The following is a 14,753-nucleotide window of genomic DNA, read 5'->3' on the forward strand; positions in this document are numbered from 1 at the left end:
TTTTTTTAAGAATCTTATTATTTCATACAATTTTTATGTAAATTCCAAATCTGTGTGCTATTTATAATAAATAAGTATTTTATACCTCAAGTATATATTCTACTTTTTAGCAAGAGAACTATTCTTACAAAGTTTCTTAAAATCTAGCCTACTTACAGCCAATGATACGCTAGGAACTGACTAATTTCACATTATATCGAAACCATCAGCAAATCTATATAATGAAAATGATTCTTATAAGCAAATAATGTACATACATAATAAGAGTTATATAAGGTCACTTCGACCAATTCCGATGAACTTTATCGACGATTAACTCAATCATGCAGGTAACAAGCTAACGTTATTTTTCATTTTAGCGTCAAATGTAAAAACGTTATTTTTACGTCAAAATAACATTATTTTGCTACTTAAATGAGTTAATCATCGATTAAAGTTAATCAGAATTGATTGAAATGGCTCTTAAAGAGTAGAGTGCATAAAATTCGCAGTTTACAAGTTTTGATTTATTCTGTACAAATGTCGATTAATCTATATGTATATTAATGTATTTATACATAGGATGTTCAAGAAAAAGTGCAGTGATGGATGAATTTTAGAATACAGCCTTGGTAATCGAGCGGCGAATGTAATTGTTTGGATCTATAGATTAGAACCAATTATGTCAATCGCTCGGTGAGTAGACTATTCTAAAAACCATCGAAAAAAAGTATTGCATATTCTGTTCATCACTGTATATATTTTAAGAGCAGGCAGTATTTATCAAAACAAGAAAATCTTGTGAACATAAATACTAAAATTATATCTCTGTCGAGATAAAATCAGCCTGGAAGTGACTACGTTGCAATTGATCGCAGCTACTTACAGTGCAACTTTTCTTTTGGAATAATTAGAATATTTTATATTAAAGTAGTAAAAAAAATGAATGCCACCCGTTAGTATTTATCGTCAGTATACGAGTACATCAGTGCCATCCAGAATTTATAATTTTGGATTTGAAATTAAAATGTCTCGGTGTTTATGCCTATTACTATTCATACTCCTAATTTCGCAGCTGTTTTCTTACATAACGCGCGACGGCTGGTCTCAAAGATAAGACTAGTCTGAAATTGTGTTTTATGTATATCATTTATTGTTAAAAAGTATATTATTATTAATATTATATAAAAATATAAATATATGTAACAATATGCGTATAAAAATATAATTTTATACTCATTACATTATATATATTTTAAGAGTTTATAAATTTATAAGTACTAATTATATATGTATAATTGGTACTTATAGATTTAACATAACAAAACAGAATGTATATGATTAATAGTATTATATGTAATCATATCTAATTTGTTAATAATTTCTTGAATTATCTAACAGAGATTTCGAATGACACACTTCGAAAATTTTTAATGATCTAGTTTTATCCTTAAGTGTAACGCATTACGAGAAAATAACTATGAAGTGTAAAGTAGTAATGCGTGATAATAGTCATGAATATCAATACATGTCAATTTCAAGTCAAAAACTACAAATTTTGGATAGCACTGATGTGGACCAATATTAATAATTGAATCTTATTTCAAGACGGTCTTGAGTAATATTTTAAACTAATACGGCTGTGATTAGTTAATAACATCTTAAAACAGTACTCGAGATAATCTTAAATATAAGAATCGACTATGAATACCGGCCATAAAGCATCTCCTATAGCGATAATAAATACTGGTTTATATCTCGACTTGTTTTAAAACCTACGCTCAATAAACTTTTTTTTGTTTTGATGAATACTGACTGCTCTTAAAATATGTAACGCTTTTTCTTGAACATCCTCCCATATGTATAGACTAAATAATGCTTTTTTATTATAGCTTGTCTCTTATCTTCTAAATTTGAAAGTCAGCGTCAGTGTAAAAGATAAGAATGTATGTGGGCAAGTGAATCAAATATAATTTTAATCCTTTTCTCGTTTGTTAATAAACAGTTAGGCCAAACGTGCTGCATCTTACAGCCACGGATGCCACGAAGGGTCCATTCTGCAGAGATTGTCATGGCTGTTGGCAGCAGCTACCAGTGTGCTGACTTTACTGTCAATACCGTCGAAGTTCGCAAGAGAGTTCAGTCTATTAACGATCGCGGTGACAGCACGGGTCACCATCGTTATTAGGAGTTCGCCTTTTGGATCGGTCGGCGCTTGTGATGTGCCCTCGGCATCTTCTTGCCGTTTGTGGTCAGCGATTACCTCGTCTCGCAAAATCGCACGAAGTATGGCGGGTAGTTGGAATGTAGGCTGAACCAAACAGCGCGCTGTGGCAATCGCGCTAGCGGTCAATGGTCCGCAAACTCCTGCAAAAGATTAACTCTGTGAAGTCGTAATCGTCTGCATATTAAATATTAAATTTACAAGAAGTATCTCTATGTGACATTTAAAGTTATATTCAAGTACAAGAGATATCAAGATATTTTTTTATCAACAGACGAGTAGATTAAAATTGTGTTTGGCTGACCTATAGTTGTGAGAAACTCGAAAATATTGGGCGTTAGACGGAAAGGTACTGGTCTGTTTGCATCTAACTCTCCGGAGGTGTCGTCAATGTCGAATTTGAAGTACGCGATGTTGATTAGACCAGAATCTTGATGCACGTACATCATGTCAGGATTGAGTCGTGTAAGATGAAGCACGTATTCAGCAAAACATGTTAGAGACAGCTGCAGGGTGAACTAAGAACAGAAAGATGAAGATATGATAAAAATACTCACGTTGTGATTTTATAATATATTTCGATGGTTGCAAGTTTCTATCTTTACTTCTTTTGGTCAACAATTTTGAGATACACTAAAACTTCGTATAAAAGTTGAGTGCAGTCAACTTAGCGGCAAACAGAAATTTTAATTTCAGTTTAACCGTTTCGTTTAAATAGACAATTCCGGATACTTCTTAAACAGAATGTATAATTTCGTGCTTAAAGTCATTTTTAGACTCGTTATACTTATAAAATACAAAATCATCTAAATATTTGTCGAAATATTCACAATGTTCATACTTTAAACCATTAGAATTTCAAAATGCTTACCATTTTTCTGAACGTCCAATAGTCGGTGGCGCCAGGGAATGTCTTCATCGCCCAATCTTTGAGCATAGCTTTGGAGACCATTGTGGTCTCCACCTCCTTCAGAATATCCCGCAGTACTTGATGGCTGGCTTGCACGCCTCGTGCCTGTACGGCGGCCAGTTTCTCGTAATACCTGGCGATAGGTGCGTCATGTTCCATTCCCAGCTTGGCGCAGCCCTGCTTGTAAATATCCAAGAGGGAAATGGCTGCCGGATTGTCCTCCACGAGTCTCATCTGCGGCGAAACGGCAACGAGTCGTGGCACTGTAAAGTGCAAGAAACGTCGCGACGTTTCCTTCTGCTTGGTCAAGTAGTGATTCAACATGCGTAGCAGTTGTAACAGACGTTCCTCACGTCTGGCATCTCCTAGACCGGCGTCGTTGACCACTAAATAAGGATATAGACGACCATTGTGACCGCGGATACGCAATCTCCTGGCAGCCGTGTTGTGTCGTTGAACCACCTCAACACGCGGCACAAATCTCGCTATCTTTACGGAATAATGCGAGTGCTGAAAGATATAAAATTTTAGAAAAGATTAATAAGCAAAACCTTCTTGGTTTAATCTTAAATGTTATTTTTAACGTTTAAACAAAAATAAGATTAGAAGCGTCAGACATTATTATGTAATTGGAAATTTTTAATTTAAATTATCGTAATAAACTTGTCTTTCTTAAATCTTATTACAATTTATCTTCGTTCTTCATTCATATTTTAATGGTACATAAAAAAAATGTATATTATTATGTACATGTGTAATTATTTCTATGTGTGACTACATATAGAATAGATTTTTAAAAGTTTAATTCTTTTACCCTAGGTATCAGAAATTCACCGGGCAGCTCAACTTCCGCAGTTTTTAAGCTAAAGTTGCTCAAGAAGCGACATTTCTCCTCAATTAAGAAAGACCTGCGGAATAAAATGTGCAAATCTGTAGTCCATGAATCGTAAAAAAAGAAGTTATTGTAGAACAATTAAAAAATAAAATATTACTTTGGCAATTGTTTCGTTTTTTCTTCGAGAATCTTTATCCATTTCTTTAACTTGCTAATAAGATTGTGTAATAGTCTAGCTCCAGGTACGGTAAAGTCAAAATCACTCGTGAATTGGCCCTTCATTTTTTGGAAAACAGGATCCTGTACAGTTGCTTGTGCTCGTCGTGCCAAGGACTCCGATGCCGCCGAGCTAAATGAGCTGCTCATGTTTTGTGAGGACGATATGTTCTCTACAAGTCACAAAGTGCATTTTAAAAAAAGAAAAATCGTCATATTCTTCGATTTTTGTTTTATAATACATAAAGTGAATGGACTTACCAATACCAATACCAAAGGTAGATACAAGCTTTTTTACAAAGTTTAATGTATGGGGAGTTATCGTTGCTTCACTAACTGCGCCACGATTCTCGAATGCTATTGCGTAACACTTGGCGAGACCTTGTCTCAGCTGTCTTAAAACTTCTTCATACCATGTTTCACGGAACCACACCATCTAGGATGTAAATTATATCAGTTTTTATACGAGAGATCTTAAAGTATTCTTTGAAAAATTTTAGTATAAAGATATATGTATGCGTGCTTAATCGTAAATTTAATTTAAAAAATATTTAGAATATGGATATGTAAATAACAAAATAGATATATAATTTAGAGCATTTCTACAAAAATGCATCGACAAACTTCAAAAAGAAGTTTTCGACATTAAAAGAAAAGAATTATATATGTATAATATTAAGTTAATAAAAAATCTATTATTACTTTTTCATTACATATAATTTTTTTTACTGTATATTCTCTTTATAGTGATATATTCATTCATTATATTTGCTATATATTTTTAAAAATATATTATTATGCAACGTTGAATGGATAGAGGTAAAGGAACGTCATTTATACCAACCTGATCGACTATACCCTCCAAACTAGACAATACAGTTGGATGGATGTCTCTCTGCATATGCATGATCTTTGAGCATCGCCACATAGGCGCCGTGGCACGTACCGTATGACCAGTTTCCGGAATTCCTTGTTGCTGTGGTACGTTACCCGTTGTGGTGGAACCGCGATCTTCGACACCGTCTTGACTTTTACCAGCAGTCAATTCACCGCTTTTGTATCTTTCTCTCTGCTCTATTTTCAAAGTCAGATAAAGAGTACGTATAGAGAAATAAACTGCCTGTGGAAACATTCTACCGACTTGGCTCAGCAAGTTTAGGATTACATTGCCTTCATGGCGAACTAGGTACATCAGTAACTGCGGTACCCAGGGTAACCACTGAATAGCCGGTACACCTACGGCATATTTGTCCACGGTCTCCATGAGCGATGACTTCTCGTCATCGTACGTGAGTAGCCACAGAATTTTAGCAATATACTTTCTAGACTTTGATTCATTCTGATGTCTACAAGCGTGTAAGAAGCATACAAGAGCATTGATACCGATACTGATTTGACGAGCATCGCGTATAAAGATATTTTCGAGATAATCGCCCCACAAAGACCAAGCTTTTACCAAAGTGTCATGTAGTTGGGCTGCGGCGGAAAAGCTCTTGTTGGCATCATCTGAGCGACCTAACTGTGACTGAAGTAAACCCTTGAGCGCATAAAACTCTGCTACCATTTCTTTCGTAAAGTAACCCATATTAGTTGATTCTAAAACGTCCAAACCTTCCTGCAAATCATTTTGTCCTCCCATGGTAGCCATCTGCAAATGGCATTTTACTTGCTGTCGGATTTTCTGAAAGCAATCGACCATAGGTACGCTTGTAGGAATATTGTAAATCCTAGCCAATGAATCCAAGCATACGCCACAGAGATTTTGTTTTCTGGCGATCTTGCCAAAATGAATAATCGCTTGCATAGAGGCATGTACACCGAGCAACGAGTGAGTAGCGGTCTGTGGATCCTGTTGAGAATCGTAGTGATTGGTGATAAAGGTATAGTGATGCTGTCGCCAAGTGAAGATATCCGACCAGTGACTGAGATCGTCGGCTATTACAGGCAAGCGATTTCGCCATGTCTTTACGATAGCTTTCATGTCGTGCAGCGAATTACTTCTGCCGTGTAGCAATCCTTGATGAATTTGCATTGCCTCCTGAAGCTCCATTATCTGCTGGGCTGCTTGCAATAGCGGTTGGTGTACGTGGCTAACAATGCGCGGGAGTCGACGCCATTCGCGCATGCATAAACCAGATGCAAGTTCTACATAACGCTCGACGGTGCTCAAATGCTGGTCTTCGCTACTGCACAAGGTTATAAATCCACGGTAGAGATTGATCTACAAAAATATAAAAAAAAAATGAATTTATTGACATCTCCTTTTAAAACACATGTATATATAACAAAATTTTGTGCTACAAAGTCAGTAAACTAAAAGAAATTTTTAAATCATAAAACGTTTATCTTTTTCTTGAAAATTATTATGTCATAATCCTTCCAGAGTAACTCGTGTTTCAAGAGAAAAGTCAATAATAAGCAATTTTTAATAATATAGATATTGGGTCATTAAGTATGAAACTTTACACATGTGAATATAAGATATTCACATATGTAAAGTTTCATACTTAATGACCCAATATTATAGGTATAATTAAGACTCAATTTTCACATTTAGTAATATAAGAGTAACATCATCCACATTTGACCTATCTTTTAAAGTTCAAATTATAATTGCATATATTGAATTAGAACTATTCGTTGATTACCTTCCAAAGCATTTCTCGTGGACAATTTTGTTCTAACTGTGCGACAATTTCCTTCATCGCCGGCCAATTGGGAGTACGCCACGCACTGTCTAGGACGAGGAAAGGATTCTTGTAATTGCCATGGCTGCCCAATTCGAATAGAGTATCCCACTGATTCTGTTCTTTAACAGTGCGCTCCCAATGTCTCTCCCAGAGAAGCATTTCTTCATTGAGATAATAGGGTGCTGGGGCAGATGAGTAATCCTGCCGGAACTTGGTCATGCATACCTCATATGCACCTTGGGCCTGTTCAAAGAATCCCTGTTGCTCTAGCGCAATCGCGTGTAAGGTCTCCTTGTAATGTGCGGGCCTCTTTTGCCACAGACCCGACCACATGTCCTCCTCGCAAAGTAACGAATACATCTCCGAGAGCATGTGCATCACTTCATAATAGGGATTGATACCTTCAATCTGCTCGGTCTCATCGGGCGAACGATATAGATCAGATTCGCTTCTACTCTTTGAATTACCACCGTTACCATCTGCTGCCATCTCGGCGCCCATTTGCTCTAAACTTAATGTTATTCGGTGCCAGACGTTGTGCGATTTGCCTAGATATTTCATCACAGGCGGCGCTATGGCTACCGGTGGATTACAGTGTGCCAGTGACTCCAGAAAGGTACCAATCGCGCTCGGATGGCAGTCCTTTTGAACAACGTGCACGCCGCTGGCAACGAACGGTGCCACCTCTTTCGCTATGACTCTGAGATGAGATTCTTCCAAGATAGACCATATTCGTGGAAACATATCCAACCAGACGCGTTCTGCCAACCCAGTGTCCATGTGGCATAATTGAGCGGCTGCCAGTAGCAGCTGTTCCGTTTTGACCTTCTTCGCATTCTCCATAAATTGTATCTGTTTGTTGATCATCTGCACTAAGCTGGGCTTTTCTGTAATCTCCTCGACAGAAGCAGTGGCGCTCGTGGAATCCGTTAGGTTAGACATCCAAGCGTCCATCTCAAGCGTTTCTTTTGTGTCTACTTCTTCTTTGATTTTCATCTCGACATCCTGTGGCTCCTCATCAATACGACCGAGACGACAGACAAAGCGCGTTTGATCTTTGTTTTCCTTATCCATGCCTTCTTGCATAATAGTTGTAATGCTAGGTAGCAAGAGATCTTCATTGGTCATTTGTACCAAAGTGGTCGGATTAACGGTTGCCAGCAGCAACTCAATGCATTGCTTGATCCAATAGTGAGATCCTATGTTCTCCCAGTTCTGACTGAAGACAATATACAAAATACGATCGACCAAATGTCTCTTCATTGAACTGTCGAATACGTCAAAGAACTTCGCTCTCACTTGCGGCTGTACACAACGCAAACCTGCCAAAAAAGCCTGCTCTAATTTACTCGTCAATTCCGTTGCCTTGAGAGTTTCGTCGCGATAAACATAATTCACCAGCTCCAAGAATTGTCTGTTCAGCTCTAGATCGTCGGGAAAACGTTTCTCGACGTACTGCATCATTTTTACCAGGAGGATGGATTTCTCACGCAAACTAGGCGTCTGATTCACTGCAAGGGTAGTCTTATTTTTCATCCATTCTTCTAATATTTTTGTAATAGCCTTCATCACCTTTACGTCTTGCGTCTTTTCGATCAGTCCGACCAAGATCGAGCCTATAAACGATTTGCGCATATCAACGCCCATAACTGCGACGCGATTCTTGACCAGATCCAAACTAAGAATCAATAATTCGCTCGTGACAGGATTGGCTTCAGTCTGCGTGGAATGCAAATGTTCTTTGGCCATTTTGTGCAGCACTCTCATGAATGGAGTTATGAGCCGGTCAATATAACTGGGATTATTTGTACAGGCAGCTTTAAGCATCATAAGCGTGCCGAAAAGTGAACTCGGTGTAGCCGTGGTGGTCTTTTCATAAGTAGCCAATCCTTCGGCTATAAATCTGCCTATGGTTGTGTACAATGTGTCCAACTCTTCATATTTAGGCGCTATGTTTGGAGAGGCTTGTTCAGCTGGGAAAATCGTCATTAATCGCGATAGCAAGCCATGTACGAGACGTATAATTTTAGTATTGCTACTTGCGATGCAGGCACCTATTCCTCGTTGCAATGGCTTAAAACTGACAAGTATCTGCTCGCGCTTCATCACGCCCAACAAAAACGTTAGTACTTCCAGTGCCGTACTGATGTTACCGTAATTCGGTTGATTGGGCTGATTGCTATCCACGCTGGCAAGAACTTTGTCGAGCCAAGCTAGCTTTAAATCGCATTGTTCAGCGATCCATACATCAGGTTTCAGTGCCATCTTCAACAGAGCCACGCAGCGTCTGGATAGTTGTTCGCCAGGATTACCGTGAATTGTTGTCACGTCATTTACCTGACACGCAAGGCGTAGCAGGAAATTCAGAACGGCGTCCGCGTGAGCTCTCTCAATAGGTTTCGCTGATCCCGGTTCCATCCTGGGTAAAATAAGAGGCACGGGACTATTACCGGCTGCTGTCTGTGCGCTCATGCGTTTGCCAGATGGATCATCGATAATCGTCCGCTTAGTTACACCTGATGGCTGTACGTTAGCCTTGGATTCTGAAGTTTCGCCTTCTTCTTTAATCCTGTACAGCTCCCATTTTATGATTACTTCCGCTAACTCGACAGCCAGTCGCCGATGTTCTATGGTAGCAGTGGGAGTGCATCCTATACGTTGAATCGAGTTTACTATATGTTGAACTAAATGGTGCCTGACTGGATAATAAACTTTATAGTGTCTCACAACAAGTTGCAAAATATGAGATAATTGTTGCATAGAGTGACCTTCCTCTACAATGATCTTCTTCGTCCAGTGTGTTAGCATAGTATTACCATCTTCCATCCGCACAGGCATCGCAGGTGTCAGTATTTCTAATGCTTGTCGCACAACATTACGCGCATCCACAGCATGCGCCTTCAGCAAACTATGAAACACTTGTAATACTATGCGTTTGTGAATAGCAAATTTAGCGATTATGTGACTTAGAAGAAGATGACCATGGTATCGAGTAGTCGGATCTACGCAATTCTTGCCTAGTAAACATGGCCATGCGAACGTCATTAAGCGACGTAATTTATTTCCTTGCCTTTTGTTAGTTACATCGTGAATGTGCTGCGACGCTTGTTCCACTAGAAGACAAGAGAATTGCAACAGAGAGATACGGACGCAGTCGGCGGAGCCAAACGGATTGTCCGGGTCAATTATCTTGCTGATAAATACCGATACAACGTTCTCCGGGTTGTCTTGGTAAGGCATCGGTGCGCCTCCGACCAGTTTTGTACCTTCGCCGCGTTCGAAGCTTATCGCAAAACACGGAATAATGATTAGTTGCAGAACGTTGGCTTTTAGCTCCTGCGACATGTTGTTTGTGGGAAAATGTTCGACGAAACGGAAGAAAGCGCTTCGCTTCCATTCGACTGTATATTCCTGCGCAACTGTGTTCTCCAGAAAATCTCTCAGGAACTGAAAGTCCGGCACAAACCGATCGCACGTGGCCCGAAGCAGTTGGAACAGCAGATCGATATCGTTCGGTTGATGACGGAAATAATGTAGTAGAATCTTGACAATGTGTTTCGGCTCCTTCCAGTGACAGTATTCGACACCCTCGACTTTCTTGTGCAACGTCTGATAGTCGTCATTGTACCAGATTTGCTTCAATGCGCCTACCAATTGATTCTGGGTGGATAACCATTGTTCGTCATACTTAATAAGTATACCGATAATCTTGATCGCCCGGTACTGCACTTCATTCTTTTCCATATGAGTCAAATTGGAATTCGTTTGTGAGTGAGCGAGCAGCATTGTGACGAGTCGCGCCGTGCTGTTGTGTAAAATATCACGGAACGGCTTACCGTCTTTATGGCTAATAAGATATTCTAGATACCTGCTCCATTGTTGATCCTTGATATTGCTATCATGCAGAAATAGATTGAGCGCGTCCGTCGGAAAACGTAAAAGACATTTCATCAGAGGTTCTCGGAAGGGGCTGGAAACTTCGACTAGTAGTGTCTTTTCAGTTTGAAGAATAAATCTGCAAAGCTGATCGTTGAACTTGGGTAGCGATGCTGGAATGTTGTGATATATCCCAATAATGATAGTAATTTTTTGTTCAATTTCACCAGACTTTGATGTACCTTTGCGAGATTGAATCAGATTCTCCAAAAACTTCTTTACATGTTGCAGCATTTGTTCACACAAAGTAACGCTGAAAGTGCTCGGGAAGAGCTGCGTTAAATATGATAACCTTCTAACGCAATTCAAGCTCAAGTTTCGATGATCACCCAGTGTCAATAGCATAGGTCGCATCATTGTGTGAATAGACTCCATTTCCAGCTGGAAACCGGCGATGAATGTTTTCATGCATTCAAAGGCTGTTTCTTGCAGCTCAGCTTGAGGTTTTTCCAAAGATTTGTAAAGAACTCCGAGTATTTTCTCGCGGCAGGCCACGATGTAATGGCAGGCTGCCAATGCTCTTAATGCCGACTTTCTCAGAGGCATCAAATTCGAAATCGATTTGTAACAAGCTAGCTTAGTGAGAGTGGCGTCGTCCGCTTCGCAGAGGTTGAACAACTCTTGGAAAAACACCTTGTGCTCTAAGATATTTAAATCAATGGTAAAAAGACGCGGATTCAAGGTAGTACAGAATGTGTTACCGTCCATCAAACCAATTTGCGCATTGGTTGGTTGATGCCTCAAAAGGTGCTTCTTTGGTGGTATCATATCTGCTAAAACTTCTTTATGTGGTTCCATGACTTCCGTCACCGATTTATGCTGTATTTCGGCGAGCTGACGTAACGAGGCCATAGCCTGTTCACGCACAATTGTATGCGGCGATGTCACTTGTTTGACTAGTTCGCGAGTGACCTCGTACAGGCTCTTGTTTTGTGCTTCTATCAATTCCATGTTGCCTTCCTGAATACCAGGATTTACGCACACTCTCAGCATCTTTTCCAAATTTTCTTTTGCCATGTCGATAGCACCGTTGGACACCTCGTCGGTTAGATCCATCATTACGAATATAAGAGCTTTTAGGAAGACAAATAAATGATTGAGAACCCATTTAGTAGCCATTCGTTCAAATAGAAATTTTATCGCTATGCATCCACCCAGTTTGGCATACCAGGCGCGCTCGTAGCACAGTGAACACATTCTCTCGGCTAGATACTCCATGAAAGGCAATTGGCAGGCTCGTTCCTTAGAACCCAGGATGTTTGTTGCTGTTTCTAATATCAATACGAGCGCCAGGTATCCCGCTTTATATAACTCCCTCTCGTCGTGGCCCATTATGACAGCGAGAGCGTCGATCAACACCAGTGGATCTTGACCTTGTATATCCTTGCGGATTTCCCGATCCGTCCAACTGAACAAACCGGCTTGTTGCGCTATGGCAATCATCGTGTAATGTCTCACGACGGAAACGACGGTGTCAAGCACCGCAGGTCTCAATTCCTTGATCTCCACGGCAACAAACATGCTGGTCAATGCTGTTTGTTGAACATTTCGTGCTACAGCATCGAGGCACCTATAGTGTGGTCCTTGTTGAGGCGGTATCTCACTTTCTTTAAAACTCGGATGAGTGAACAAATCGTACCACAAGTGAGCAGCGTCGTCCATTTTTAAGGACGCCACCAAATAACAATAGATGATCTCCCAACATTGCTTGCGATAGAACACATCCGTCGTATTAGATTTCAATGCATTGAATGTAGCTTCGATCACTTTTTCCATTGGAAGCTCGATTGACTGAGAAAAGCCTTGGAAATAAACTACCACATTAGGAGAATTAGTTTCGCGATCGTTGTATTCTAGTTTTTGTGGCTCAATCATCATTCTCCGATTTCCGCCGCCAAATTTGCCAAGAACTCTGAAAGCGACGTGAGCTTGATCAGTAGAATTATGCAATGTCCTCCAAAGTGCTTGCATCAATTCAGCACGGATTGGTTGTATATGCTCATACAAAAAATCTGGTTGAAGATTATCGACGCATAATTCTAAAGTACGTAAACCTTGGCTTACTAGACAGTAACTTCCATTGAGAGCGGATACCAAGGGATCCATTAACATCGGAAGATATGGTAAGAGAGAACTGAGTCGCACTGGTACAGTTAAACATAACTCGACAAAGAGATCTTTCATATGTTGTCTATGTAAACCAGATTGTAATCTGTTCAGTCCCTCCAGCATATTAGGGAGCAAAGGTAAGAATTCTTGATATAATAAGTCATGAGAACCACCGCCTATAGATCGAAACAATGCACGCAACAGCAGAAAATAGTTATACGGTTCCTTCGCTGACATAGCTAGCTCCATAGCGCGATTTACGATTAGATTTAAATGTGGTCGCAGCATATGTTCGTTTTCGGTTGGAAAGAGTGACACGCTACCAAAGACAAGTTTGAATAATTTTAGATACAGGTTACTTCGTTCAATATTTGAGCCCATTTCGCTCATTCGTTCGAGCAGATATTCCACTAGTATCGTCGCGAATGTCGATGAGACTGTATGATTCGATAAAAATGAACTTCCAATTATTTGCAAAGCGCAGTTTTTAAATATTCTTTCGACCATATAATCTATAGATACGGAAAAGATCTCTTGAAATGTTTGAGGATTCATTTGCGTGAACACGTTACCAAAGAGATCTAATACTTCTTTTTCTTCTCGCGTTCGTATAGTTTGGGATTGCATCGGTCTGCCAGGCTGTGCGGGAACGCCGATCGCTGGTGGTCCTATCGTATAGATATCCAAGGCCGGTAAAGCCCACTTGACAAGCTGTATATAAATCAAAGTCTCTTTCGGCTGAAGCTGATTGGATTGCGTCGCCTCGCCAGATCGGCTCTTAATGCAGTTAGTTGTTATTGCCTTAGCGCCATGGACCAAACTTTTCACTAGATTTCTGTAATCTACTACATTGTAGCTCATCGCCTGAGAAGTTGGGAAACCAAATTTCGATTTTGGCTGTTCTTTCTCCTCATTTACCTCGATACATGACTTTGTATCCTCAGTTGTAGTCTCCGTTACGGCGGGCCGTAACTGTTTCGCTTTGTTTCGCAGAATTGGAATATATATCTTGGCGATAGTTTTAAATTTTAGAACAAAAACCAACAGTATACGGATCAACAGTTCGCGTCCTTGAGTGCTGTTCTCGGCATCAGATCTTTGCCTGACTGTATCCACTAGATTCATCAGTAACTTACAAGAAACCATCTGTACAGCGGTAGGTAAAGTCTGATCAAGCAAATTCTTGCCGTACAAATGCACCGCTTTAGATACGTCATTGAGAGGTAACTGAAGTCTAACATGATGAACTAAATCGGCGAGTGTGGAGTAAGCTAAAGGTCTCAGCGCTTCATGCGCGGTCCAACCGTGACCGATAAAGATATCTTCGTTAAAAAAGATCTCCATATGTGGAATAAAATGATTTCGTAGATCCGTTGCGAGTATGTGACGTGAAGCTATGACGAGTTCTTTGCGTAAGTGAGCTACTTCCATTGGGCAAAGAGTAAACAAGCCTAGTATACCTTTTACCAACATCGTGCTGTTTTGAGATATTAAGTCTTGGTAAGGCCTTATAACATACGCAAGAAAAGACAGTGTCTTTACTTGAGCACCCATAAAATCTACAAAGACTTCCTTATTGAATCCAGGTGACGATCGATGCTGGAGACTAGGTTGAAGCGATATAGTTGTTATTACAATTGGAACAAAATCCGATACATCCTGATATACGTTCTGTTTGTATAATTGATTCAATAGAACTACAATTATTGGCAATTCTTGAAGCACCTTAAGAGACAGCACTGCTTTTGGAATCAAATTGTACTGAAAATAATAAGATTTATTCTAATTGATTCCTTTTTTTTCATTCATATATTGTGTGCTTTTAATCGTGCTTTATTTACAAATTATGTAAAG

The 14,753-nt window shown here is 39.6% G+C and overlaps 1 protein-coding gene across 5 annotated transcripts in view; it reads right to left on the bottom strand.

The window, feature by feature from the left end:
- LOC105197484 (transformation/transcription domain-associated protein) overlaps nucleotides 1-14,753 on the bottom strand; it is a 27,078-nt gene continuing 12,325 nt past the window's right edge. For 4 of the 5 annotated variants that reach the window (XM_039457559.1, XM_039457553.1, XM_039457561.1 and 1 more), the window contains 8 exons: nucleotides 6,813-14,660; nucleotides 5,009-6,385; nucleotides 4,426-4,600; nucleotides 4,106-4,337; nucleotides 3,928-4,021; nucleotides 3,075-3,623; nucleotides 2,508-2,721; nucleotides 2,006-2,346 (listed from right to left, as the gene is read on the bottom strand). In XM_039457559.1, the coding sequence (XP_039313493.1) occupies nucleotides 2,006-2,346; nucleotides 2,508-2,721; nucleotides 3,075-3,623; nucleotides 3,928-4,021; nucleotides 4,106-4,337; nucleotides 4,426-4,600; nucleotides 5,009-6,385; nucleotides 6,813-14,660 (10,830 nt within the window). Of the gene's footprint in view, nucleotides 2,347-2,507; nucleotides 2,722-3,074; nucleotides 3,624-3,927; nucleotides 4,022-4,105; nucleotides 4,338-4,425; nucleotides 4,601-5,008; nucleotides 6,386-6,812; nucleotides 14,661-14,753 lie in introns of all 5 variants that reach the window. The other variant, XM_026131066.2, reaches the window with a different exon arrangement.

Source organism: Solenopsis invicta, chromosome 2 (genome assembly GCF_016802725.1).
Source record: "Solenopsis invicta isolate M01_SB chromosome 2, UNIL_Sinv_3.0, whole genome shotgun sequence".
Taxonomy (NCBI): Eukaryota; Metazoa; Arthropoda; class Insecta; order Hymenoptera; family Formicidae; genus Solenopsis; species Solenopsis invicta.